Here is a 25,813-nt window from a genome sequence, read left to right as displayed (position 1 = left end):
ACAATAGCAATAGGACTTTGCTACTAGAAATGCTAAGGAGAACCCCAAAATTAAATTGGACTCACCAAATGGAAACAGATCAACACTTATTTTATATTATGTAATAAATTTAGTTGTTAAAGAGTTTGGTTAAAACAGCCTCTTTCCGTTGTGTGGTAGCTGCATTGTGGTGGCTAAACTGATCGGAATAGACCTGTCTCTCAGTTAAATTATCCAGTCATGTATCCTAAACTTGTTGACAGGAGTCCTCTTCTACAATAAAAGCCAAAAGTGCAAAGCGTCTTAAAGCTCAGGGCTAAAATAGGTAGAGTGCCATTTTCCTAGTCAACACCACCGAAGTTACTGCCTAAAGATAACTGCCATTTATGATTCAGAGTTTGAACTGGGAGTTTGTGTAGGGCTTAGCTCGATTTTGCTACACACATAGTTGCATTCAGCCAATGACTGCTCTCAGATCAGAGATCATCACCTTTTTATCTTTGCTATGTGTCTGGAACCAAGACACTGAATGGTGGCTGTGCTTTCTATATGGTGCTAATGTGCCTGGAGCTCTTTATTCATGCAGCCTTTCTCCAGAAGGCTACCCTGGGTTTCTTTCCATGGTGACTCAGGGTACCAAATAAGGGGAGGAGGGTAATTGAAGTTGTGCCTTTTAGAGCAGTCTTTTCCCCAAGTTTAGCTTTGTCTGTAGTTAAGAGTACAGCTTCAAAGGCCAGGCATGGTGGCACACATCTTTATTCCCAGCACTTGGGAGGCAGAGACTGAGGCAGGTGGATCTCTCAGTTCCATGTTAGCCTAGCCAACAGAGTGAGTTCCAGGACACCTAAGGCTATACTGATATTCTGTCTTGAAAACCAAACCAAACCAAACTAACCCAATCCAAATGAAACCAAACCATCAACAAAAATCGGCTTTAAGGGCAAGGACCAATGACACAAAGAACAGTATAAAGAACTTTTCTGGTATGTCTAGGTCTACTGCATATTATTTATATAGAAAACATAGAATGAGATATCCATAGCATTAAAAACCCCTTTGTACAAACTCTTTTTATAGATCCTTTCATTTCTATGATCCTCAGATTCTATCCTTGGGCAGTAAATCCAGTTTTGATGGAGTCCATGCCATGATTTATGCAGCCTTCACTATGAACATTTATTTTTCTTCCAATAACTTTACAGTTGCCTCCCTTTAGCTCTTACTCATTAATGCTTGTTCACATCTCTGGTGATAATCTGTCCATTTGGATGTCAATGTCCCTCATGAAACTGTTCTCCAGGTCGATCCCTAGAACAATCACGTTGATAAGGAAAAATAGATTCTTGTTCAAACTGTGAGAGAGCAAGTCACTTAAATTGGATGCTAACAGTTGTAATAAAAACAACTGTCAAAGCAGCATAAGAATCGGCTTGCGCCCTCTCGCTACACTCGATTCTGTGATGGAATACATCTTCCAATTTCGTAATGGCACAGACTAAGAGTAAATCGGGCCAAACTAATGGAGAGGCGGAAGTCAACATTCACTTCCGGCTTACGTTCGGAAGCCTCTTCAGAGGCTCTGCGGTGTTCCCACAGGCAAGCACGAGATAGGGGCGGAGCGACGCATGCGCCCTACCCAAGCGCTCGCCAGGTTGGTTCTGCGCAAGCTCGCAGGAAGCGCTCTCTAACTCTGCTTCCGGAGACAGGTTTCTGTAGGGGTTCCCGGCGTGGAAAGCGGCAAACTGTGGAGTGTGACTTTAGCCACTCGCCAGCCCTCTGCGACCTGCGCCTCCAGTGGACCCGGAAGAGGTGTGTGAGCCTTCTACTTTTTCCTTCTGGTATTTCCTCTTGATTTCCTGTGATCCTGGGTTCTGGGACCGCGAGTTACAGGGACTGCGAAATGTTGGTTCTCCTTGCAACCTCCGCCAGTTTGAGTCTTTGCGGGCGAGGGAAGGGTTTGCTTTAGATCTCCTTACCGTACGTTGGTGGGTCGATTTGAAATTCAGGTGTGTCCAATTTCAAACTTTTTCGCCGAACATTTGAGGTTAATTTTAAAGGGTTTAATCTGGGTTTAAAGTGGAGAAGCGAAATTTGAGGCTGGCCGACTCTTGGTTGATGGCTCAGTAAGTAATTGGCGATTACAGTAAAGCCGAGTGAATTCGATCAATGGGATCCACACGGTGGAAGGACACATTAAGCTATCCTCTGACCTCCACTCATTCGTAGTGGCTTCCCCATAACAATAAACAAAGTATTTAAAAAACAAACAAACAAACAAACAAACCTTTGTCAGCAGGCTTCGGGTTCGGTCTCCAGCACTGCAGAACACAAACAAACAAACAAAAAAGGCAAAGCCAATGCATTAATCTGGACAAGTCTGAGGATGTCCCGATCTAGGGTGATGCTGTAGGATTGCAGAAAAGAGGGGAATTTGGTGGAATTTTTAAGTCATAGTACCGGAAGCTTCAGTACTGGATAGATGCACAGAACAGAGGCTTTGAGCATTTTGACAATTAAATCCAAGCTCAGTGGCATATGGCTGCTTTTGTGGAGTCATTTATTTGCCATGGCCCCCTGCCCGCCTCCCAGCCATTTTTGTCATATCAGCTAGTCTGTGTATCCTGTATTCCCTAGACTCCTGTCTTCATGTCTTTTGGTCGCGTTACATAATTTGTCTAAGTACCACAGTTTTTCGGACCTACCGTGGAAGGTAGTAAGGTTTCTGCTGTGATTAAGTTAGGTAATTTATGGGCTGGGTCATGTAGTTAAGCAATACTATGGCTATTGTTGTTGTTATATTGTGTTGCTCTGTATTTTTCAGTTTCTGTAGCCTGAGTTTTTTTACTTTGCAATTAAGGGTGTGTTGTTTGTGTATGTACTCGGTACATAGCTATATAGTAGTCTTTTTATGAATTTTAAAAATAATTTTTATTTTATCTTCTGTGTATGAGTGTTTGGCCCATATATATGCATCACATATAGGCCTCTTGAGAAGGTTGGATGCTCTGGAGTTGGTGTTCCAGAAGGCTATGAACTGCCATGTGGGTGCTGGGGACTGAACCAGCCAAGTCCTTTAGAAGAGCAGCAAGTGCTCTTAACTGCTGAGCCATCTGTCCAGTCCCCACTTTTCTTTTTTAAAAAAAGTTTAGTGTTTTTGGCTGTTGTCGACAGAGTCAACTTTTACTTTAAAAGAACTGACAGATACAATGCATTTGGTTGCTCACGTGACGTTTATTAGATGGAAAGATGGCTTCTTTTCTGCACAATGCAGTTTCCTGCGGATTAGCGTGCATTGAAACTAACTGATGCTCTCAGCTTGGAAAAGATATGAGCGATTTCAGTGAGGAAATGTCAGAGCTTGCCGTGGCAGACCGGAAGAGAGAAACTTCTGCATTGTCTGAGAAAGGAATGCAGCTCCCATGGCTTCCGAAGCATATAGAAGCTGTAGGTAAGTGACCCAGCACTGAAGCCTTTCACTTTAATGCCAGGAAGTGCTAAGATCAGACACAGACACAAATGAATAACCAAGCTAGTTTGTTCTTCTTATTCCTTTTTTCATTTTGTTTTATTATGGATTTTATTTTATTTTTTATATTTTACTTGTTGTTGCGACAGGGTCTTGCTAGTTACCCCTGGCTTGCCTTGAACTCACATGCTGCTCAGGCTGGGTTCGAACTTATGGTTGCTCTCTTGCCTCACCTCCATGTGTGAACCATGATGCTTGACTATCTTTTTATGATTAGATGGGAGATTTTTTTCTTTTCTTCCTTACAGCTGTGGACAAAAATGAAATTATAAGAAATAAACTTTTTTAAAGGTTTTTTTTTTTTGCACTTAATACATAGTCTGTATTATGGTAGATTTGTATTTACCGAGCACTTATATCTTGAATTGGCAACATATTGGAGACTTACAGATGAAGAAAATATGCTCTCTTATTGAGGAGCATATACATAGGAAGTGGTAAGAAAATTTTTGTTGACTTGAATGGAACTAATTAATTCCTTCTAGAATTGATAATGTAATAGATTTTAAAAGCATTTATTTTCATTTTTTAACAATGTAGATACAGACAAGGGTTTTTAATGGGTTAACTTCTGTGAGACTGTAAAGAAGCAGCGATCGGTGTGCTGCCCTGTGTCAGATAGAACTTTACATACACTTACACTTTCCTTACTGCTCTGGATGCTTTTCTTGGCTCCTGGAATCTAGCTCCCATTTTAGAACAAAGATTAATTAAATTTTATATTTCCAGTAAGTTAATCCTCAGTAAATGTGTGCATGAACATTTTTATATGAGGACACTAAATTGCAACGAAATTAACCTCTTAAATAATGATATAAAGAAGCAAATCAGGTCTGTCTGATCTCAGATCTTACACTTTTAACCATAAGGAGGTAGATGGAGCTTGGCCTGAAAGCAGTCTTCCATTAGGAAAATAAAGGCTCTTTGAACAGATATTTTGCCAGTTTTCTTGGCTAGTGGCCTGTGATTGTTGATGATCTGGGCAGCTTGTGTCGTTCTTGTTAAGTGCAGTATCTGCTTCAGAGAGCCAGCTGAGGCCCAGTAGCCTCCATTTCTAACTTGATTTCAGATAATCCAGTACTGCTAGTTTTGGGTCACGGGAGCAGTAAGGCTGAGAAAGTACCTTGTCCTGCAGCAGCTTTCTTTCCCCTCCCAGCCCCCCTCAAGACAGGGTCTTGCTGATTGGCCTTGAGTAGCCTGTATGGAACTTGCCACACAGACAGACCCGGCTGGCCTCAGATCTGCCGCAGCCCTGCTTTTTGTCTTCTGATGGCTGGAGTGATGGACATGCACTACCATGGCCAGCCTGTGGGGCTGGGGTCTTTATCATCCTTTTACTTACATGTCCCCTATGAAATTTGTTATTGGTGCTTTCTTGCAGTACTCATTAAACTGTCTTGGCGGTTTTAGAAAAAAGGTGTTAGAAAAATTGTTTTCTAATTTAATAGTTGCAAATGATAATATTTTCACCACATGTTGGATTATTTGGTTTCTCAAGGCAAGTTTCTCTGTGTAGCCCTGACTGTCTTGGAACTTGCTTTGTAGACCAGGCTGGCCTTGAAATCAGAGCTCCACCTGCCTCTGCGTCCTGAGTACTGAGATCAAAGGTATGTACCACCACACTTGACTAGATAGAAGTTTTAGAATACTGCTTTTTTACAGTAAGTATATATCATTACATAAATACTCTTATGTCTCATACATTGTAAGAAAGTTTCTTTTGGGCTGAGACATGATTGTAACTATTGGTGGTTGTATACAGTTGACCAAAATAACAAAAGCTTTGTTGAGAGATTGGGACTTAACTATTTGAGTAAATTTTAATTTGTATTTTATCTCAACAAAATAGATAAGCCATCACTTTTTCCTCAATTACTGTATAAATCCATGATAATTGTTATGTATGTATCCCTTTCTTTCCTCTGGAAAGCGTACTTGATTTTTGGGCAGAGTCTTGCTGTAACCCAGGCAGTCCCAGACTCAGGTTGCCAGCCATGATGGAGCTAGAGGTGTGCACCACACAGTTGGACTGTTCTGTTTTTATTTCTCCGTGGAGGGAAGATCTAATATCAGTGTTGGGTCTGTTTTAGTGTCTGTAACTAATTTGGTGGTGTAGTGAGTCACATGAGGAGGTTAAGCAGTATGTCTGAAGTTCCGTGATGAGCTTATTCAGTGTTACCAATGCTGAAGCCAGGTATGGTGGCACACACCTTTAATCCTACCTCTCCAGAGGCAGAGGCCAGCAGATCTCTGAGTTCCAGAAAAAAAAAAAAATTAATAATAAAATAAATAAATAAAAAACCCCAACAGGGTCTGCAGTTTTAAAGACAGATTTGGAAATCATCTAAAATCATCTAAATTGCAAAGGGCAATGTTAGGGTCATTGATTTGCCAGCCCCATCTTTTGCCTGCAGGAATTATGTACATTTGTCTGTAAGGCCTTGAAGATCTTTTTTAGGAAGCAGCGTATAAAGATAGGCACTTTCTGTTTTGAGCATTCCTGGGGATCAGATCCAGAGCCTTGCACATAGCCTATACTGCCACTGAGCTATAGCCTCTGCCCTGACTTTAATTTTTAAAATTTTTATTTTATAATGTTAAATTTATTTTGGTTTTTATGTGTATGAATATTTATGTATGTGTGTGTGTGCCGTGTATGTGGTGTCCGCAGAGGCCAGAAGAAGGTGTCAGATTCCCTGATCTGGAGTTACCGGTGACTGTGAGCTGCCTGGTATGGGTGCTAGGAACTCAGTTCCTCTTTAAGAGCAGCACATGGTCTTAACCTGAGCCATCTCTCCAGCACCTGCCAACAGATGTGTTAAAAGTACCTTTGCATGATACCTGTTGGTCTCATATACTTGCTTAAATAAGGGAATCTAGCTGGAAGACTAGAGCCCAGAGCAGGGATGGTTGTTCACATCTGTAATCCCAGCATTTGTGAGACAAGGCAGAAAGAGTCCAAGGTCATTCTTGGCTACATAGTGAGCTTGAGGTCAGCCTGGGCTCTGTGAGTCCCAGGGAACCAGAAACAAAACAGAAAAAGAAAAAGACTGCTGACTAAACAGGATCCGTTAGAAGGGAAATGGGGCTATCAGTGTAACCTCTCTCTTTTATAATATACCCTAAGTCCAAGTTCTCTTAACATGGAGATTGTTGGTACTTTAGACCTAATAGATTCTAATGCTTACAACTGCTTTAATCTTTATGCATTTCCTATCACTGGATTACTGGAAACTTCATCCTTTAAAAAGAAAAAAAAAAAAAAAAGATTCACTTGGCGTTTTCTGAACATTTAAATGTAGGTAATAACAACCATCTTTCCCTAGGATTGCATTGGTGACTTTTCCCTTAAATATTTGGGCCTGTTCCTTTGGAAGGTTTCATCCAAGTTATTTAGTAAAAGAATGATCAGATTTAGGGAGCCTGATAGCACAAGGACATCTAATATTTAGGATGTTTTTAATTATTTGTTTCTGAGACAGACTTGCCTTATATAGTCCAGGCTGCCATTGGACTCACAGTCCTGCCAGCCTCCATAGTGCTCAGATTGCAGTCATGTGCCCTCATGTCCAGCTTGGTTTCTGAATTCTGGGTTTCTAGGTAAGAGTGTAGAAAGCCTGAATATGTATCAGCCGTGGCTGCTTGCATTAGACCCACCCAGGGCTACCTGTCAGCAGTTCATCATGGGCTGGGGAGACTATGCGGCAGGGTTTGTTTTAGTTAGTGGGTTTGATACCTGGGTAGCCTAGGTCAGCAGTCCTCGCCACCTTTGTTGAGACTTGTGTTTATTGAATACTGAATTAGAGACATTCTTGTCGTTGATACAGTGACTGGGGGGAAGAGGAAGAAGGATTTTGCTCAGACAACCAGTGCTTGTTTGAGCTTTATCCAAGAAGCCCTGCTGAAGCACCAGTGGCAGCAAGCTGCAGAGTACATGCACAGTTACTTACAGACCCTGGAAGACTCAGACACCTACAAGAGACGGGCTGCCCCTGAGGTACTGGAGTCTGCTAGAGGCACAGCCGCTTGCTGGCTGTTTCACTTCCAGCTCCACCCTTTCGATCCATCCTGCCTCAGCTTCCTGAGTACTAGGATGATAGGCACACCACCATGCCTGACTTACCCTATTCCTTTTGTTGTCAGTGTCCATTGAATGGACTACCACTTCTTACGCTTCCGTTCAACAGTGGTTTCCCTGGACGTCCATGTATGTGCTTTTGTGTGGTGCTTGCTTTAATTTCTCTTTAGTATATACTGAGGAATGGGATTGTAGCTTATGTGATAGCAGTATTTTTAATCTCCTAAGGTTCTACCAAATTTCTTACCAAGTGGCTTTGCCATTTTATATTTCTACCAGCAGTATTTAATGTTCTAGTTTCTCCACATTCTTATTGGCATTATTATCTCTGTCTTGAGACAGTCACAATCTGAATACCATTCTGGCCTCAGACTCAGGTATACAGACAGACTCCTCTGTTTAAACCTCCTGAGGCTGGGAGGCACAAGCCACCATGCCTGTTTTTTTTTTGTTTTATTTTGTTTTGTTTTAATACTTCAGGTCATGAAGTAGAATCTCCTCATGTTAGGATTTGCAATTCTCTTCTGGCTAATGATGCAGACGGAGCTTCTTAAAACACTGATCATGTTCCTCCCCCACTGAAAACATTTCACTAGAGCAGCAGTGAATCATAGTCCTCTGATTGCTGTGGACTTCCTTCAGGTTGTGCATCTTCTCTTCTTGATCTGTCTCTGACCTCATCTCTCCAATCTGGGTTCTCCTCACTAGCCTCACTGCCCTTGCTTTCCATGGACCAGGCATATTCCTTCACTATAATTTCTTTTGCTGGGAAGGGTCTTTCTTCAGCCATTGTCCTCCTTCAAGGTCCCTTTAGGTGACTTCACTCTCATACCCACCCCTACTTTTTGACCAGCACTCCTGAAGACCTGTTGTGTAAATGCCAGGTGTGCACATGCACACCAATAGCCCAGCAAGGGGAGGCAGAGGCAACTTGTGCTTTGCTTTCCTTTCTTTCTTTCCTTTCCTTTTCCTTCCCCTTCCCCTTCCCCTTCCCCTTCCCCTCCCCTCCCCTCCCCTCCCCTTCCCTTCCCTTTTCTTCCCTTTCTTTTCTTTCCTTTTCCTTTCTTTTCTCCTTTCTTTTTCTCTTTTTCTCTTTACCTGATTATTAATCTACTTTAAGCTAATAGAGAAATAGTCATTTGCTCCCTTGAGAGAAGCAGAGCCCAAGCTCTGTCACCAAATGTGGTCTAAGAATAAGTGTATTAAAATTTTCATTTCTAGCAAAATGTTCTTAGGTTGACATGGGAAAAGAACAGCACACATACTTAGTGTGGATGAAATTTCAGGGAATGTGGCGTGTCTGTTTCTGCATGGAGATGAGACAGATGGTCCCAGGGAGCCAGAAGTGTAGGACTGTTTTCTGACTTACCCATTTTATACCGATTTTTAAGTTCATATTTAGTATGTGTGTTCATGGCACCTTTTAAAGACCACTAATTTAATAATGGCACTGTTATTCTTACCTGGTGTAATGGTTTGAATGAGAATGCCCCATAGGTTATGGCATTTGAACACCGGTTCCCTTTGGTGGCACTGTTTGGGAGGTTAGAGGTACAGCCTAGCTGAAAGAAGTCCCTCTGTCCCTAGAGGCAGGCTTGCAGAGTTTAAAGCCTCCCACCATTTCTAGCATGCTCCCTGGTTCATGCTTGTCATTTAAGGTGTGAGCTCCTTGCTCCTGTCCTCATGGAGTAACCCTCAGGAACTGAAAGCCTAAGTACACTCTTCCTCTAAAAGTTGCTGTTTTACCAAAGCAACAGAATCGACACCAGCACACTGGCATTTTGAGAGGTGATGAGGATCACCTGCTTCAGAGTGCTGGCGTACTAGGGGAAGCATGGTCTCTACGGAGTGGAAGGGGAAGTTGATTTTAAGTGTTACAATCAGGATAAACAAAATCTTGTAGGAAGAAACTGGATAAGGTGAAGATTTATTATTTTGGTATTTTTGCTTTGATAGATCATTTGGAAGCTTGGAAGTGAAATTCTGTTTTATCACCCGAAAAGCAATGTGGAGACTTTTAATAGCTTTGCTGACCGGATGAAAAATATTGGCGTCTTAAATTATTTAAAGGTGAGACTCTAGACTTGTAAATTTATATTTCCAATGTGTGTGTGCTTGACTGCTTGTCTCAATGCTGAGACAGAAAGTCACGGAAAATAGATCTGACCTGCGGGTAAGAAGAGACTAGAGGACACTGCCGTGTGAGGGCTGCTCACGCCCTCATTTCCAGCCACCTTCCATGGATGCTGATTGGAACTCTGTCACCTGGCTCTGGCTGTCAAGTACAGTCTTTCAGCGATGAGGCTGCACTTCATGGTGTACACAGGCCAGACTCTCACAGGGTTGCTAAAATTACTTGAGCTGAGCTGGCAGTTTTGGAAAAAAAAAACAAAACAAAAAAACAACAACAAACTGTAGAACAAGTTAGGAACTTGAACGTGTTCAAATGTTGTAATGTTCTTAATGTTTAGATAAAACTTTCTCTCCGAATTTCTGTCTTTTAATAATAGGTATTTTTCTGTTTTTTAATAAAGTTTTTTGCAGAAGGGACCGAGAACATTGCACAATATTATAGCCCCTTCTTTGTAAAGACTTCTAAGTAACAGAGCACTGTTTTTTTTTTTTTTTGTTTTTTGTTTTTTTTTCTTTTCGAGATAGGGTTTCTCTGTGTAGCTTTGGCCGTACACCAGGCTAGCCTTGAAATTACAGTGATCCACCTGCCTTTGCCTCCCTGAGTGCTGGCATGAAAGGCATGTACCACCACGCCCGGCTAAGAGCACTATTCTTTAGTAATTTTATAAACATTTTATTGTTATTTTTTTTTTTTAAGACCATAAAGCTGTATAAGAACTTGAACTCTGTCCATTTACTCTTATACAGAGTATAAGAGTAAATGGACAGAAACCATATGACCTGCAAAGACTAAAATTTCAGTCCTTGCTCTTGGTTTTGTTTTTATTTGTTCAGCCTTCTGGTGTGTGTGTGTGTGTGTGTGTGTGTGTGTGTGTGTGTGTGTGTGGTCTATCTGTCTGTGTTTGTGTTAAGTCTGGAGGTCTGAGGTTGACCTTAGTCTTTCTTGATCACCTTACACCTTACCTCTTGAGGCAGGTTTCTTGCTGCCTCAGAGCTGATTGGTTCTGGCTGGTTAATGTGGCTATTGAGTTTGCTTTGGGTTCCTGTCCACCCCATGTGCACCAGACTTGTGCAGTGGGCTCTGGGGATCCAGACTCTGGCCCTCATGCATTCTCAGCATAGTTTATCCACTGGATCATCTTTCTAGGATCTTTCTCCCCGCTTTTTGAGAAAGACCCTTCCTATGTAGCCCAGGCTACTTTTGAACTCACCGTCCTACCTCATCCTTCCTGGTGCCGGGATTCTAGATGAGTGCCACTGTACTCAGCTCTTTGGTTATCTTTGCTTTTGTTTCTAGGAATACTTTTTCTTTAACACCCCTTGGCAGGTTGTGTTTGAGCGTGTTGGACATGAATGAAGTCTGTCAAGACTGCTGTCTACTGTAGACCAAGCAGGCATTAGGTGTATGAAAAGACTGCCATTTAATCTTGAGCAGACTCTCTGAAGGCTGTAGGTGAAGCATGGAGCTCCTGACTAGTTCAGGCTTACAATGTGGCCTTTGTGCCCAGTTTTCTCACTGTGTTGCACTATATTCTGTATATGTAATTTTACTCTCAATTACATGGTGTTAGTTGTTTCCCATGTCTTTCTTTGTTGATTGAAAAATGTACACGACAGAGTATGAACTATGCCACTGTCTGAGCTTTCACCTTTTTGTTTTGTTTTGAGACAGGGTTTCACTGTGTAACCTTGGTTGTCCTGGAGCTCACCCTGTAGACCAGGGTAGCCTTAAACTCATTGATCTGCCTGCCTCTGCCTCCTGAGTACTGTGATTAAAGGTGTGCACAACCACCACCCAGCTGAGCTTTCAGTTTTATATGAAGGTTCTAATACAGTTTCAGGACTACGCCAGCATGTTACGTCTTTCCTGAGTTTCCTGACTTCAGCGACAGTGGGTTGTTTTTATTGCTGCAGATCTCCTTACAACATGCATTGTATCTTTTACATCATGGGATGCTGGAGGATGCAAACAGAAATCTAAGTGATGCGGAAACATGGAGGTATGGTGAAAAGTCGGCTTCTCAGGAAGTGTTAATCAACCTTGTGCAGGCCTACAAAGGGCTCTTACAGCACTATTCTTGGTCCAGAAAGAAGATGGAGTTGTCAGAGCTTGGTGAGTCAGCACCGTCAGCTTTCTTTCTTTTTTTTAAATTTTTTTATTAATTATTTATTACAATTTACACTTTGTATCATAGGTGCAGCTCCCTCCCTCATCTCCTCCCAATCCTTCCCTCCCTTCCTCTTCTCCTCTGTTCCTCCCCTATTCCACTGATAGGGGAAATTGTCCTCCTCTGGCCTGGTAAGGCTGCAACCCTCCCCCCCCCCCCAAGGGGGAGGTGATCAGAGAGCCTGCCACTGAGTTCATGTCAGAGATAGTCCCTGTTCCCCTTACTAGGGAATCCACATGGAGACTGATTCTATGGGCCACATCTGAGCAGGGGTTTTAGGTCCTCTCCATGCATAGTCCTTGGTTAGGGTATCAGTTTCTTCAAGGCACCTAGGGCCCAGGTTTGTTTTGTTTTTTTTTTTTTTTTGGCTCTGTTGGTATCCTTTTGAAGCTCCTGTCCCCGCCAAGTCTTTCTATCTCTCCTTTCTTTCATAAAATTTCCTGTACTCTGCCCAAAGTTGGCTATGAGCCTCAGCCTCTTTCTTATGGTGAAGGGATGGCTGGGCAGTGTGGATCACATAGACCCCTGACTTCATCCAGGTATTGTAGAAATGAGACATGCTCTTGGGAGGCTGAGGATTTCTTGGGTTTGAGGTCAGGCGGTCTTACAAGATCCTGTCTCAAAATAATTAAGCAGGCTAACAACAACAAAAAAGCTTACTAGGATGAACTGACTAGGTGAGTTTAAAGTTGCTGTTTATTCTTTTTCTTACATGTGGTAGGTACTCGAACTCAAGAAAGTTATATGATAACTATTTGGGCAGTGGTGTTTACCACTCCTGTGGATAGGTACTTTGTACTTTTTTTATTCAAGACAGGGTTTCTCTGTGTAGCTCTGGCTGTCCTGGACTCTCTTTGTAGACCAGGCTGGCTTCAAACTCACCTGCCAGTGCCTCCTGAGTGCTGGGATTACAGGTGTGGGCTACGACACCTGGCAACTTAATACACTTTTTTTGCATGAAGTTGATAGTAAGATTGTGGGTATAAAATGGGTGGTGCTTTCAGAAGATCTTTAACTCAAGTGTCTTTAATGAAGAAAAAAACCAAAACAAAACCATTCCTGCCCAAATAGTAGGTGGTTTGAGTGGTGACTATTTTAGAGTTATTGCTACTTTAATTTTATCAAAGGTAACCACAGATGAGATGGACGTAGGTAGAGCACACCTTTAATCCCAGTTCTCTGGAGGCGAGGCAGGTGGAGCTCTTGAGTTTGAGGCCAGCCAGAACTATGTAGGGAGACCCTGTCTGAAAAGGGGAAAAAAAACCAAACCGCTATTCAGAGAGATGAAACCGCTAGCTTCTCTGCCAGCCTCCTGAGGATGTGGCCTGAGGACCGGCACCTGCCGCAGCTGTGTGTGTGTCTGTCGGTTAGTGAGCTTGGTTACTGGCATCCTCCTTCACATCTAACGCTAGGATCTGGTTTTTGTTTTTTTTTACAACCTTTTTTCCCCACATCATTAATCTGCTTTCCTGGTCTCATTTCTAAGCACAGACTAAACTTACCTGGCCACTGGGAAAAGGATATCAATGCGCTTTTTGCTTTGAAGTATCATTTTGTGCTTTTTTAGTTATTACTTTTGAAAGACTAACTTTTCTTCAAACCTTTTATGAAATTCAACACATACAGTGTAGAATGAATAAATTATAATTCCTTCTCTGTAACCACTACACAGGTTAAGGAGCTGGTCATTGCTCTCACCTTAACCTGTGAGGTACGCACGTGTGTCGTCTTAATACTTCCTCTATTCTGTACCTATCTTGTAACCACTTCCGTGCTGGCTAGTTTTATGTCAACTTGACACACGCTAGAGTGCCTTAATTGGAAAAAAAAAAAAAAAAAGCTTCCATAAGAGAGGGCTGAGGGCAAGCTTGTAGGGCATTTCCTTAATTAGTGATTGATGGGGGAGGTCCCAGCCCATCATGGATTGATCCACCTCTGGGCAGGTGGTTCTGGGTTCCAAAGAAACAGGCAGAGCAAGCCAGGGGAGCAAGCCACTAAGCAGCATCTCTCCATGGCTTCTGCCTCAGCTCCAGGGTCCTACCCTTTTTTGAGTTCATGTGCTGACTTCCTTCAGTGATGAACAGTGTTGAGGAAGTGTAAATCAAATAAACTCTTTCTTCCCAGCTTGCTTTGGTCATGGTGTTTCATCACACCAATACAACCCTAAGACAATTCCTCTGACTTTATTTATATTCTTCTCTATATACACAGCTGTAAAGGATGCAGCTTAGCTTTGCATGTATCTGAATTGTTTATATTTGTCTTCATACTGTGCTTTCTTTGGGGGCCTCACGTGTTTTCAACATCAGTGTTAAGACATATATGTTTTTAAATATTTCTAGTTTATTCAATTTTAGAATAGTGAAAATCTTACTGTATAGTATTAATAATACTCTTTCTGTAATTGATAATCACTTAGGTTATAGTTTGAATGAGATATATATATAATATATATAGTTATATAGTGCTTCTTTGAAATTAACCTTTCCCAAGTTTTACAAAAAAGTGCACACAAGCCTGTCTCTGGAAACAGTCATAGTGATGGAGTATGCCTCTTGTACTTAAAAGATACATGGGATATATGTGCATGCAAAATAATATATTGATTTGTAACTATTTTGCTATTGTGAATTGTTTTTTCACTGAAAACACAGCTGTCTTTGGCTTTTATGAGGCCTAATATACCTGTGTTTTTCTTTTGACATTTGTTCCATCGAAGACATGGTTGCAGACTTCAGATATACAAAGATGTCCACCATGAGTCTGACTGTTTTAGCCCCTATATGTAGATGTTTTATCCATTTGGAGTTACTTTTTGTATATGATATGAGATGGGTAACAATCCACTCTATTGTTTTGCATGTTGCTGTCCAGTTGTTGATTGTACTGACTGAAAACTATTCCTCTATTTAAGTTTGTCCTGTCACCTGCACTAAAAGTCAGTTGCTCATAATCATGAAGGCTTATTTAGGGACTCTGAATTCTCTTGTGGGTGTCTCTGTGTGTTACTCATGTCTCTATTATATAGCCTTGATTGATTCCTCTACATTGTAATCAGTTTGGAAATGATGGCGTGCATTCTCCAACTTGCTCTTTTTAACGTTGTTTAGACTTCACTCAGCCCCTGTGCTGTCATTAGCTGTGAAATCATTTACATCCGCTTGTCAGCTTATTCAAACACCTGTTGGGGTTTTGATAGGAATTTTAGGACTTTAGATGAACTTAATAGTAGTGGTTTTCTACTCTACAAACATGAGATGACTTTATAGGTGAGATTTTTAACAGTATTTTCAGAGTGTAACTTTTCATTCTTTATAAATGTGTACCTAAGTATTACTTTTGTTGCTCTTTGAGTGTGCATGAGTGCATATGAGTGTGCACTTTTGTGCAGGTGTGCATGAACACCGGGAGCCTGGGAATGTGGAGACCAGAGGCCAGTTAACCTTGACTGTCATCCCTCAGGAGCTGTCCACTGTGTTTTGAGACGGGGTCTCTCTGTGGTCTCGGCTGTCCCGGAATTCACCAGGTAGACCAGGCTGGTTTGGGAACTCACAGAGGTCTGCCCTCCCGCCTCCAGGTGCTGGGATTTAAGCTGTGCTCCACCGTGTTGCATCATATACTCAATTTTTTGAATGTTAGTTTTATAACCTGCAGTCTTAATGAATTATTTGTTAATACTTACAAGGTTTTTAAAAATTAAATTTTACATGTAGTGCTTGCATATATGTCTGTGTACCACACGTATGCCTGGTGCTTGCAGAGGCCAGAAGATGGCATCGTGTCCCCTGGCACTGGATTTGTCTATGCTTGTGAGCAACATGTGGTGCTGGGAATCAAACCCTGGTTCCCTGGAAGAGCACTCAGTGCTCTTAGCCACTGAGCCATCTCCAGCTCCTTAGCTCATAAGACTTTTTAGGGGTTTTTTGTTTTTGTTTCCAGTATAGGAATCGTCACATTTTCCTGCTTCTTACTGCTCTGATGAAAACCTAGGGTAGCAAAAAGAAGTAGTGAGAGAGGCTGCCTTGTCATTTTCTCAGTTTTAATCAAGCTTGGTAGCTATTTTTAAATTAAAATTTAAAAAGTAGTAAAAAAAATTCAGATTGAGTGAGTCCTTCTATTCCTAGATTGATGCATGTTTTTTTTGTTGTTGTTTGTTTGTTTTGTTTCTTTTTTTTGAGTCAGGCATGGTGGCACACATCATTAATCCCAGCACTTGGGAGGAAGAGGCAAGCGGATCTCTCTGTGTTTGATTCCAGCCTGGTCTACAAAGTGAGTCCAGGACAGCCAGGGCTACACAAATAAACCCTGTCTCAAACAAAAATGTTACTGATCTTTAACAAGTCTTTTTCTGTCTGTTGAAGTGACTGCTGATTTGGCTTAGAGGGTGGGTCTTCATGCGTAATTGGCAGTCAGCTGCTAAGCCAGCCTTGGGTGTGATGTGTAATTGCTCTTTGTAGGCGGCTAGACTAATGGGTCAGTACCCTGTTGAGGAGTTTGGCATTTCGCCAGAGACAGCAGTTCTCTTCATACTTGTTAGAGGTTACCAGCGATCCACTGCTCACGTGTTCTCTAAAATGAATTTCCGGGTCTCTTATTTTTGAACAGATGAGGATGATTATGCTTATACTGCAAAAACCCGAAACATGCTCAGCCAGAGCTGTAAAACCTCTGCAAATATTTGTACGCTGATTAAAACTCCTGGGGTTTGGGATCCTTTTGTGAAGAGTTACGTGGAGGTAAGTAGTCACTTTTCATGGCCAGGGTGGTGATACCGTTGTCTCAGCACTGAGAAGCCCGAAACAGCATCGCTTCGAGTTTGAGGCCAGCTTGAGGTGTATAGTGAACTCACTAGCCTGGGCTGCATTCATGGCACAGCTCTCTGCCTCAAGAAGCACTTCTGGTCACTGCTGTTCTCTGCATTGGGGCCTTGGAAAGAACTTGCAACAGTTCTTTTGTTGAGGTTCTACATTTTCCAGGAACAAATTCGAGGGAGAAAAATGATAGCACATGTAGACCTTTGATGGTGTTTTGAAGAAGTTGTAGGAATGCTGGAAAAGCAAAGTTAGTGTTGCTGTTGTCCCCTATACAGTGCTCATCACTCTTCCGATAGCTAAAATTATTTATTTATGCTGCTCTTCTCAGCAGTAAGCTTGTATCTTCTTTTTTGTGGAGTTATTCTTCAGAATTAATGTAAGATAATGCTTTTTTTTTTTTATACAGATGTTAGAGTTCTATGGTGATCAAGATGGAGCCCGAGAGATACTCACCAATTACGCATATGATGAAAAGTTCCCATCAAACCCCAATGCCCACGTCTACTTATACGAATTTCTCAAGAGACAGAAGGCACCCAGAACGAAGCTGATAAGTGTTCTTACGGTATGCAAGTTCCCAGTGTTTGAGTAGAAGGTCTGTGTCTGGGCTTGCCGGGAAGACTCGTGTGTGTGGTTGGAGTGCAGGAAGAGGAGGAGGAGTGGCATAAAGGCAACAAAAGCAGCCAGTCAGCCCTCGGGAGCTTCCTAAAACTCAGCAGAAGGTTCTGGACTCTGGATGTTCTGTTATTTGATCTCGTGGTAATTACACGACTGCGTTCAGCTTCATGAAAACATGCTGACTGGCACATGTTCTTGTTTGCCGTAACAGTACATGTATTTCAGTTAAAAAATTTTTTTTTGAGTTGAGACATACATAGATAAATCATGAAAAAAAATGTGAGTGTAGGAACCAAATTTTAATAGCTTCTGTTATTGGTGTCAGTATTTATTTCTGACTTTTCTTCCTTTATAAAACTTCGAAGAGAAATTGGCAAATTTACTTTTTGTTCTGTTGGATATAAAGTGAAAGTATCCTAGAAAACAGACAGGATGAATTCATTTAAAAATTTAGTTTATTTTGTCTGTGGGTCCAAGTGTTACCATGCATTTGGAGAGGTCAGGGGACAAGTATGGGGGCTGATATCCTACCTGGGGATCCCGAGAGATCACACTCAGGTTGCCAGTTTGGCAGCAAGCACCTTTATCCAGTGAGTCCTCGTGCTGGCTCAAATTCATTTTTAATGTTTCAAAATGAGAGAATATTTTACTTCAAATTTGTTCCATAGTTATAAAATAGTTCCTTGTATTCTTAAAAAAAAAACAACATCTTGTAAGTGTCTCCTCATTTTACAAAAGAACTGTTACAGAACTTCCATGCTTTTTAGTGTGCTTTGAGTGTATTCGCTAAAATTGCTCTTTGCCCTTTAGAGTTTATTTTATATAACTGCTCTGTGGGTTTTGTTTTTTTTGTTTTTTTTTTTTTTCTATGTGAGTTCTCTGTGCTCTTTTGAGACAGGCTGTCATGTAGCAGAGAGGCTGGCCTCACACTTGTTCTGCAGCCTGGGCTGGGCTTGCACTTTTGCCTGCCCTTTCTCTGCCTCCTGAGCGCTGGGATTATGAGCCTGGGCCACTGTTCTGGCTTTGTCATTTCTTCTTTTCCTCCTATCTCTCTCCAAGCTGGGACTGTGGGTACATGCTGCTACACCTGCCTTTCTATGTGCTGCTGAGGATCTGAACCCTAGTCCTCATGCTTTCATAGTGAGCACTTTCCCTCTGGACCATCTCCTGGAATTTTGTTTTCTAATACAACGTTTCAGAGGATGCCTTCCTGTGTTCAGATTAAAGCTGGATACATGCAGAATACCTCTTAAGTCCTTAATTCATTTGCTGAGAGCATATTAGCCTGTAAGAATTTTACTTGGAAGTAAGCTAGAATTTGAGAAATGTCTTTATAGTGTGTAAATTACGAGACTTTTCTCTTTCAGATTCTACATAAGATTGTGCCATCCCATACACTAATGTTAGAATTCCATACATTGCTTAGAAAATCAGGTAAAACTGTGTTTTATATTCCTTTGTGCATATAGACTAGATGAAGGCTCAGTCATCTGTGACCCATGGGCCAAATCATCGCCTCTTTTCACAAGCTAAATTCCCTTGCACTCCATCCCCTCTTGCAGTGCTGGTGGTTGCTGTTGCTTTATGCCTGTAGCTGTGATGGAGATTAGGGATCCACAGCTCACAAAGCTTAAAATGCTTGCTGTCTGGTCCTATAGGGAGCCTTAGGAAACAGGAGGACAGATGTGTGTTGTTTGTATGATTTGCCTCTTGGTAGTCCCTCGAGGGCTTCAGTTCAGTAGAGAACATGTGTCTTAGCAGGAGGTCACCTCGCTTCAGCCAGTTGCTGAAAAGTCTATAGGTCTCAACCTATAAATACCAAAAAATGCCAACTAGGGCATTTTTAAGTAGAGGGGATAACCTCCAGAAGAGGCTCGCCGCCTTGATGTCCTTACCTTCAGCTCCTCACAGGGCAGTGAACTTAATGAATTATTTTAAGAAGGTTTGCAGATCATAGAGCTTCATTCACTTGATCGGTCTTCTTGGCTCTGTGCTCTTATCTAGGACCTTCTGTAAGCTTGAACTGTTGTGACTGTTGCAGACATAGAAGAACACCGGAAACTGGGCTTGGCTGTGCTATTTGAAGTCCTGGATTTTTCTGGATGCACTAAGAACATAACTGCCTGGAAATACTTGGCAAAGTATCTGAAGCAGACATTAATGGAGTAAGTGAGAAATGGTGTTTATCACTGGTTCATTATAAGTAATAGGCTCACATTTTAGCTGTTGCTTTCAAAGTTTTTTACGTAATGTTTTTGAATTTCCTGTAAAGGATCTTCAGTTCTTTTTTCCGAGTACCAGAAGCTAGGAAGTACAGAAAACCTAAGCCTGACACAGAGAAGTTCTGTGCATGTATTTCATGGTAGCAAACTGGACACTGCATCGTCGGTGCACGCACTCTGCATCTGACTGTGCATTGTCAGCACTACATTCTGCATGAGGGAAAAGCCGTAGCTCTGCTCACCTGGTTCTGTGTTGAGAAGAGAGGCCTCAAAGAGTTAGACTTCACTTCAGTGTCGTATCCTTTTTGGCTGGTGAGGAAATCTGTGTTTGAGAATACTTCTTCATGCTTTAGAGCTGACTTTATCCTCTGCTTACTGCGCTGATTAGCGACATGAACCTGGGAGATGGGGCCTGAAGATAAGGCCGACTGAAGTGCCAGCAATAGCCAACTTTATTCAGAGCATTGGACAGTTTATGGTCTGAGGGTGAAGAAGAACCACCTGGGTAAAGCATGCAGTTGTGAGGACAAGGCACAAGTGGCAAAACATGTTTTCCTTAGATGCACTCCTGATCTGCTACTCCTGTGAGGGGCACGAAAACTCATTCCAAGAACAGTTCCTTGTTTTTGAAGAAACTGCGGTCATAAGACTATTGTCTTGTTTTCTTGGTGTTTTCTCACAAACACTCAGAATTCCCCTTGTATGGCTCCATTCTTGCTGGATGGCGTTTACAGAGAAATCTTAAGGCATTTTTTTCTTTTTTCTTTCCTTTTTTTTTTTTTTTAAAAAAAGCTCTGGTAGCTGAGAAGTCCAAGGTGAAGCCCAGTTTCCTGGTTCCCAGTGCCCTCTTGCTGTGTTTTCCCTCCGTGGAAGGGACAGCTGCTGTCTGGGGCTCTCAGTTTGTGATTCAGCTCCTCCTGTCCCAGCCCCACTGCCTCCTGCAGGGTCCCCACACTTGAGCATATGGAGTCTGTGAAGAGTGCATCCACACTGGCAGTGCGCCACGGCAGCACAGTCACTTTACAGATCTGAAGGGCCTAAAATCTCCAGACCATGGGGTTCCTGAAGGCTACAAAATGTACTGTTCACATGTTGAATCTAGACTTTCTACCACGGGCTGCCACAGGCATTAAATATATGTTTACTCAAGTTGTTAGAGAACAGTTAGTTCACTTGGTTCATCAAGCTCATATGCTTATATGTTTGTATGATAATGGCATCTGACTTGGCATAGTAATTTGGGTAACATATAATTTTATCTAAGATTGTAAAGTACTTTTTAAGTAATTATAGTAATAGCCAACAGTTACTCTGTAGCAGACATTCTGCAAGGAGCTTTGCTAGTTTGCTCCTAATAAAAATGCCAGGAAATAGCCATTTCCTCTCAAAGAAATGGAGGCTCAGAAAGGTTAGCAACTTGCTCAGGATCATCTAATTAGAGATGGAGTATCGCAGATTTCTATCCCGGGTTTTAATTCAGTGTCCATGCTGTTGACTTCAATCCAGGATTTTAATCCAGTGTTCACGCTGTTGACCACTCTGGGGTAATGCATTGGCTATGAAGTGGGAACGGGACGTGGACACCAAAAAGAGTGAGCGCAGGCTTGCGTCCATGCTGCTGCCGTGGCCATGCGCAGAAGTTACTGTTGACATTCTGATTCTCATCACGGTGTTGTTGCTTCACTGACATTCCCTTTTCTTTGTTTCTTTCCAGAGGCCATCCTGTGTGGGTTGAAAAAGAGTGGCAATCTAGGAGAAACTGGTGGCCAGCCTTTCACTTCAGCTTCTTTTGGGCAAAGAGTGATTGGAAGGCAGATGCTGATTTGGCTTGTGAGAAAGCGTTTGTAGCTGGAATCCTTTTAGGGAAAGGTTTGTGGTTGTGTTTTCTGTTTTTTTGGATGGAGCTTTTGCCTGGCTCTGACGCTAGGAGGTGGGCCTTGGTTCATCTTGTCTTTGTGATACCCGGGGTTTTAGGTGTTTAAGAAGTGACTGGAATGGGAGTGTGAGCCCTGAGCAGGGTCCTGATCCAGGCTTATGAGGAATCCTGTGAACTGTGTGCTTGGCTCCATGCCCAGCTTGACTTTGGGCATCAGAGACACAGTGCAGACCTTGCTATGTGAAGGTCAACTGACCTCAGTGTTCGTCATCAGCTCCATGTTATATTCACTCACCTGTCCTGTGGGGAAGGAGCATTTTCTCCTATCGCCTTTTAACCGAGAGGAAAGTGGTCTTATTATGGGCTATTTTGGCCAGTAAAATGCTCACTCGTGTGCCACTGACACATGAGCAGTGGAGCACACTACAGTAAAACTGTACAGAGTATATACCGAAATAAAAAGGGAGTGCCGCAGTGAGTGCTTGGCCCTGTGCTCAGGAGCTTGAGTTCCCCTGTGTTACTGTGTGGTGAGATCCAAGGCCGGCACCCTCTGCTGTGCTAAGAGGGCATGGCTCTTGGAATGAGAGTCAGTGTGTTTCATATAGTTACCAAGATTAGGAAAAGGTTGGTTTTGTGAGAAAAGGGGGATGAATGAGAACAAAGTGCCGTTTCTAAAACCCTGGTGATGAGCAGAAATGGGCTCACCTGCAACTCCTGCTTCCTCATCACTGAGCACAGCACGGACAGTTCAGGGCAGCCGTGTCTGAGCAGAGTCTGAAGGCCCTGGACAGTTTCCAGTCCTCTTACTTGTCACTTAAGTCAAACAGTTAACTGTTGGCCTTGTGTGAAATGCACATTGTAAACACGCTCACACCTTCTTTGCTAACAGGGTTGTAAATGCCAAGTGAACATCTGGAGGGCTCTGACATTCTTAAGTGTTAGAGAAGTGTGAGACGCGGTTCTGCTTGAGAATGGGCACTTTTCTTTTGTCGGGGTTCTGGTATTGAGCTCAGGTCACTTTTTGCTTTGGCCACCATCATTTCATCCTCGCATTTTCAGTCTTGGTTGGCTCTGCTTTATCTTAGAATGGAGTTGACAGCTGTATGAAAAGCAAGGCAAGTATCTTTCATTTTTGAGGGACCTTTCCTCAGTTTGCATCCCAGTTGTCCTCCAGTGTTAAGTCCTTTCAGGTTCATCTAGTTGTTGACATTAGGATAAGAAGAAATTCCCTCCAATTTTCTGTTTGGTAAAAGCAGAAACTGCCTGTATTTCCTTTCTACTACAGAGTGGTATGAGGTGTTTATGAATACGGAGTAGCACCGTCTTTCACATCGTCAGGAGGCTGTGGTGACAGGATCTTTTGAGCCCAAGAATTGTATGCAAGCCTGAACAGCACAACTAGATCCTGTCTCAAAAGAAACACCACAGATTATTTTAGTGACACTAAGCCTCCACCAACAGAATATCATCTTCTAGCATGTAGTCCTCAAGGATGGTAGAATGGATTCTGCAGTTATGATATGTAACCTAGCATTTTCTTAGGGAAGATAGGTTTATGTGAGTGGAGGATATAATAAAATTATTGTTTCATATGATTTTTTATTGTTTTATTATTTTATTTATTATTTTTTTATTGTTTTATTGTTTTAATATAATCACAGCTAGGCCTGGAAGTATAGGCCAGTAATTCCAGTTACTTGAGAAGTTGAGACAGGAGAATTGCAGGTTTAAAGTTTTCCTGTGTTACACAGTAAATTTAAGGCCACCCTGAGTAGGTAACTCAGTGGGATCCAGAAAGGGCTGGTGGCAAGGACTGGAGAGATGGCTCAGTGGTTATAACAATGCTTATAAAGGACCCACAGTTAGTTCTCAGCACTCACATTGGGCAGTGGACAACTGCCTGAATTTCATATTCCTTTGAGCTCTACAAGCACCCACAAATATGTGGTGTGCACATATGCACAGGAACATACATAAATAAAAATAAGTAAGTCCTTAAGATCAAAAGTAAAAGGTACTGGGCTTATAGTCAGTGACAAATACCTGGCGTGTTCAAGGTCTTAGGATCAGTCACCAGAACAGCATACATTCATATTAAACTTACGTTTTTCTTTAGAAGTTGACGTCTCTGAAACACTTTACAAGGGTCGTAGAACTGAAGAACAGGTAGACCTTCTCAGGACCACTAGCTACCTTGTTCAGACTGTGCTTTCCATCCACTGAATTCCAGAAGGCTAGAAGGGACCATGTTTGATCATTTCTAATCTATAATATGTTTATTCTAATCTTCCGCATCACTGTTTCCTACAGAGAACTGTCTGCTGTGATAGGTGCGACCGTAGCTGACTTAGAAGCTGGCATTGAGAGGGAAGTTGCATTAGCGCAGATTCGCTTTTGGAAGTCTTATTTAACAAATGAGTATATATAATGTACACTTCAGCATGGCTCCAGCTTAGGAGAAAGGGTGAGAAAGGAGTTGAGGTGTAAGCTTTAATTATGGGTGAGACATGCCTTTGCAGGTAGTACTTGCTTTCCCTGGTGAAGCTTTTACAGGTTGCCTAAGCCACATTGTTACATGTGACACAAATGAATCTACTTTCATGATTATGTGTGTCCTAGGACTGAAGAAAATTTTTAAAATGTAGAAGTATACTTAGTTCAATAAATATTAAGACTCTTTCTTATTTTGTCTCATTTTTTAGGTTGTAGATATTTTCGGTATATTTTAAAACAAGATCATGAAACCTTGAAGAAGAAAATAAAGCGGATGAAGAAGTCTGTGAAAAAATACAGTATTGTAAATCCAGGTGTTTGCACCTAACTTTAAGTTATTTAGTGGCTCCGTGGTTATTGAAAGTGTTTTTTTGTTTGCTATTATAAGAAGGTCGTTTAAATTATTATAATTGTGTATGCACATATGTGCATGTGGAGGCTAAGGCAGCTGTGTCATTCCTCAGCAGCTTTGCTCTGAGACAGGTCTCTCAGAGGCCTGGAGTGTACCTATTAGGCTGGCTGGCAGCATCCCCCAGGGAGTCTTCTTAGCTCTGGGATTATAATTGTGGGCTACTATGCCCAGATTTTTTTTTTAATCTATTTATTCATTCATGGTTTATATGTGTGTGTGTGCATGTCTGCACATGTGCACATGGACTTTGTGCAAGCAGAGGACAGCTTGTAGGAGTTGGCTCTCACCTTCTGCCATGTGAGTCTCAGGGACTGAACTCTGCTCATCAGAGTGGCAAGTGACCTGTCCACTGGATCTCCTCGTTATTCTTCATGTGGGTGCTGCGGTTCAAACTGGCTTAGTGAGCTATTTCCCCAGCTGTTTATTTTGTATTTTTCTATATTTCATTTTCTTGTCAGTTATAGCTGGGAAATAATCTCTCACTGTCTTTGCTGTTTGTAAATGTATCTATCTATATATTTTTATAACATTACACAGATGTTTTAAAGGATGATTTTTACACTTGATTTTAGCCAGGAGGCTGAGGACTGACTAAATGAGAGGTTTTTTTGTTTGTTTGTTTTTTGGTTTTTTTTAACAGACAAAAGTGTTTGTTCAATGGGGAACATGGCTGTAGCATAGTTACTTGTGCTGGTTACCTGCCCGTGGCTGTTGTGTATTAACTTCAGCTGCTGCAGTGAGTGCACATATCGTCAGATTCTAACTGACCCGGGATGAAGGAAAGCACCTGTGAAGAGCTCTGTTGAGGAGCTGTAGGAAGAGCACGCCTCCCTTCTCTGTTGTTTAAAGCAGAGCAGGTGTAACCAAGGGACTCCAGAGAGAGACCACACCGACTCTGGAGGACTGACGTGAAGCGGCGTGGTGATCGAGGATATGCCGTGTCACCAGGTGTTCCCTCTGTTTCGCTCTTGGAAATGAGAGGACAACAGTGGAATCTTCTAGTGAAATAATGTCCCACAGGTACAAAGTAAGCCCAGTGGGGCAGGCGGGCCAGAAGCCAGTGACACGTTCTGGGAATGTAAGCTGGCCCTGTAATGTGCTGCTGAGTGCTTCTTCAGAATGACCTTGGCTCTTGTGCAGTTATTGTTGAAGTGACTAGTACTTGGATTCCAGGAAGGCTCACTAGTGTTCAGGTGACAAACCACACATTTCTCTATTGGCTTGCAGCCCTACCAGTTTTAAATAATGTACAATAAAGTTGGACAAGTTATGCTTCGTCATTAATTTTTTTTTCAGTAGTTTTTTATACTTGGGGGATTCTGTTAACAAATTACTTCATAATGGACAAAGGAGACAGGTGGATGTTCTATAGCACCACAGTAAACCAGGTTTAAAAGGACCAGCTTTACTGAGACTGGGTGGTTGGATCATATGGGGGTTCTGTGTAAGAGCAGCACTATAGGAATAAACACCAGACAAACCTCAAGAGCACAG

The 25,813-nt window shown here is 42.1% G+C and overlaps 1 protein-coding gene across 2 annotated transcripts; it reads left to right on the top strand.

Annotated features, from left to right (window-relative positions):
* The first annotated feature begins 1,686 nt into the window (after positions 1-1,686).
* Taf1a (TATA-box binding protein associated factor, RNA polymerase I subunit A) lies at positions 1,687-25,590 on the top strand. Of its 2 annotated transcripts, XM_055609250.1 has the most exons (12): positions 1,687-1,788; positions 3,251-3,427; positions 7,333-7,502; positions 9,540-9,653; positions 11,631-11,829; positions 16,490-16,620; positions 17,105-17,263; positions 18,684-18,750; positions 19,358-19,481; positions 21,253-21,407; positions 24,117-24,221; positions 24,960-25,590. In XM_055609250.1, the coding sequence occupies exons 2-12, from the start codon at positions 3,307-3,309 to the stop codon at positions 24,998-25,000; spliced, it is 1,386 nt and encodes a 461-aa protein (XP_055465225.1). In that variant the 5' UTR covers positions 1,687-1,788; positions 3,251-3,306; the 3' UTR covers positions 25,001-25,590. The 2 variants fall into 2 exon arrangements, with proteins under 2 accessions (XP_055465225.1, XP_055465227.1); XM_055609252.1 differs by having other exon boundaries at positions 24,117-25,590.
* The last annotated feature ends 223 nt before the right edge of the window (positions 25,591-25,813 follow it).

The sequence above is a fragment of the Psammomys obesus genome, unplaced genomic scaffold (genome assembly GCF_907164565.1).
Source record: "Psammomys obesus unplaced genomic scaffold, mPsaObe1.curated_primary_1811, whole genome shotgun sequence".
In the NCBI taxonomy this organism is placed as follows: Eukaryota; Metazoa; Chordata; class Mammalia; order Rodentia; family Muridae; genus Psammomys; species Psammomys obesus.
Note: the sequence above shows the minus strand (reverse complement) of the source record. Positions and strands in the feature narration are given on the sequence as shown.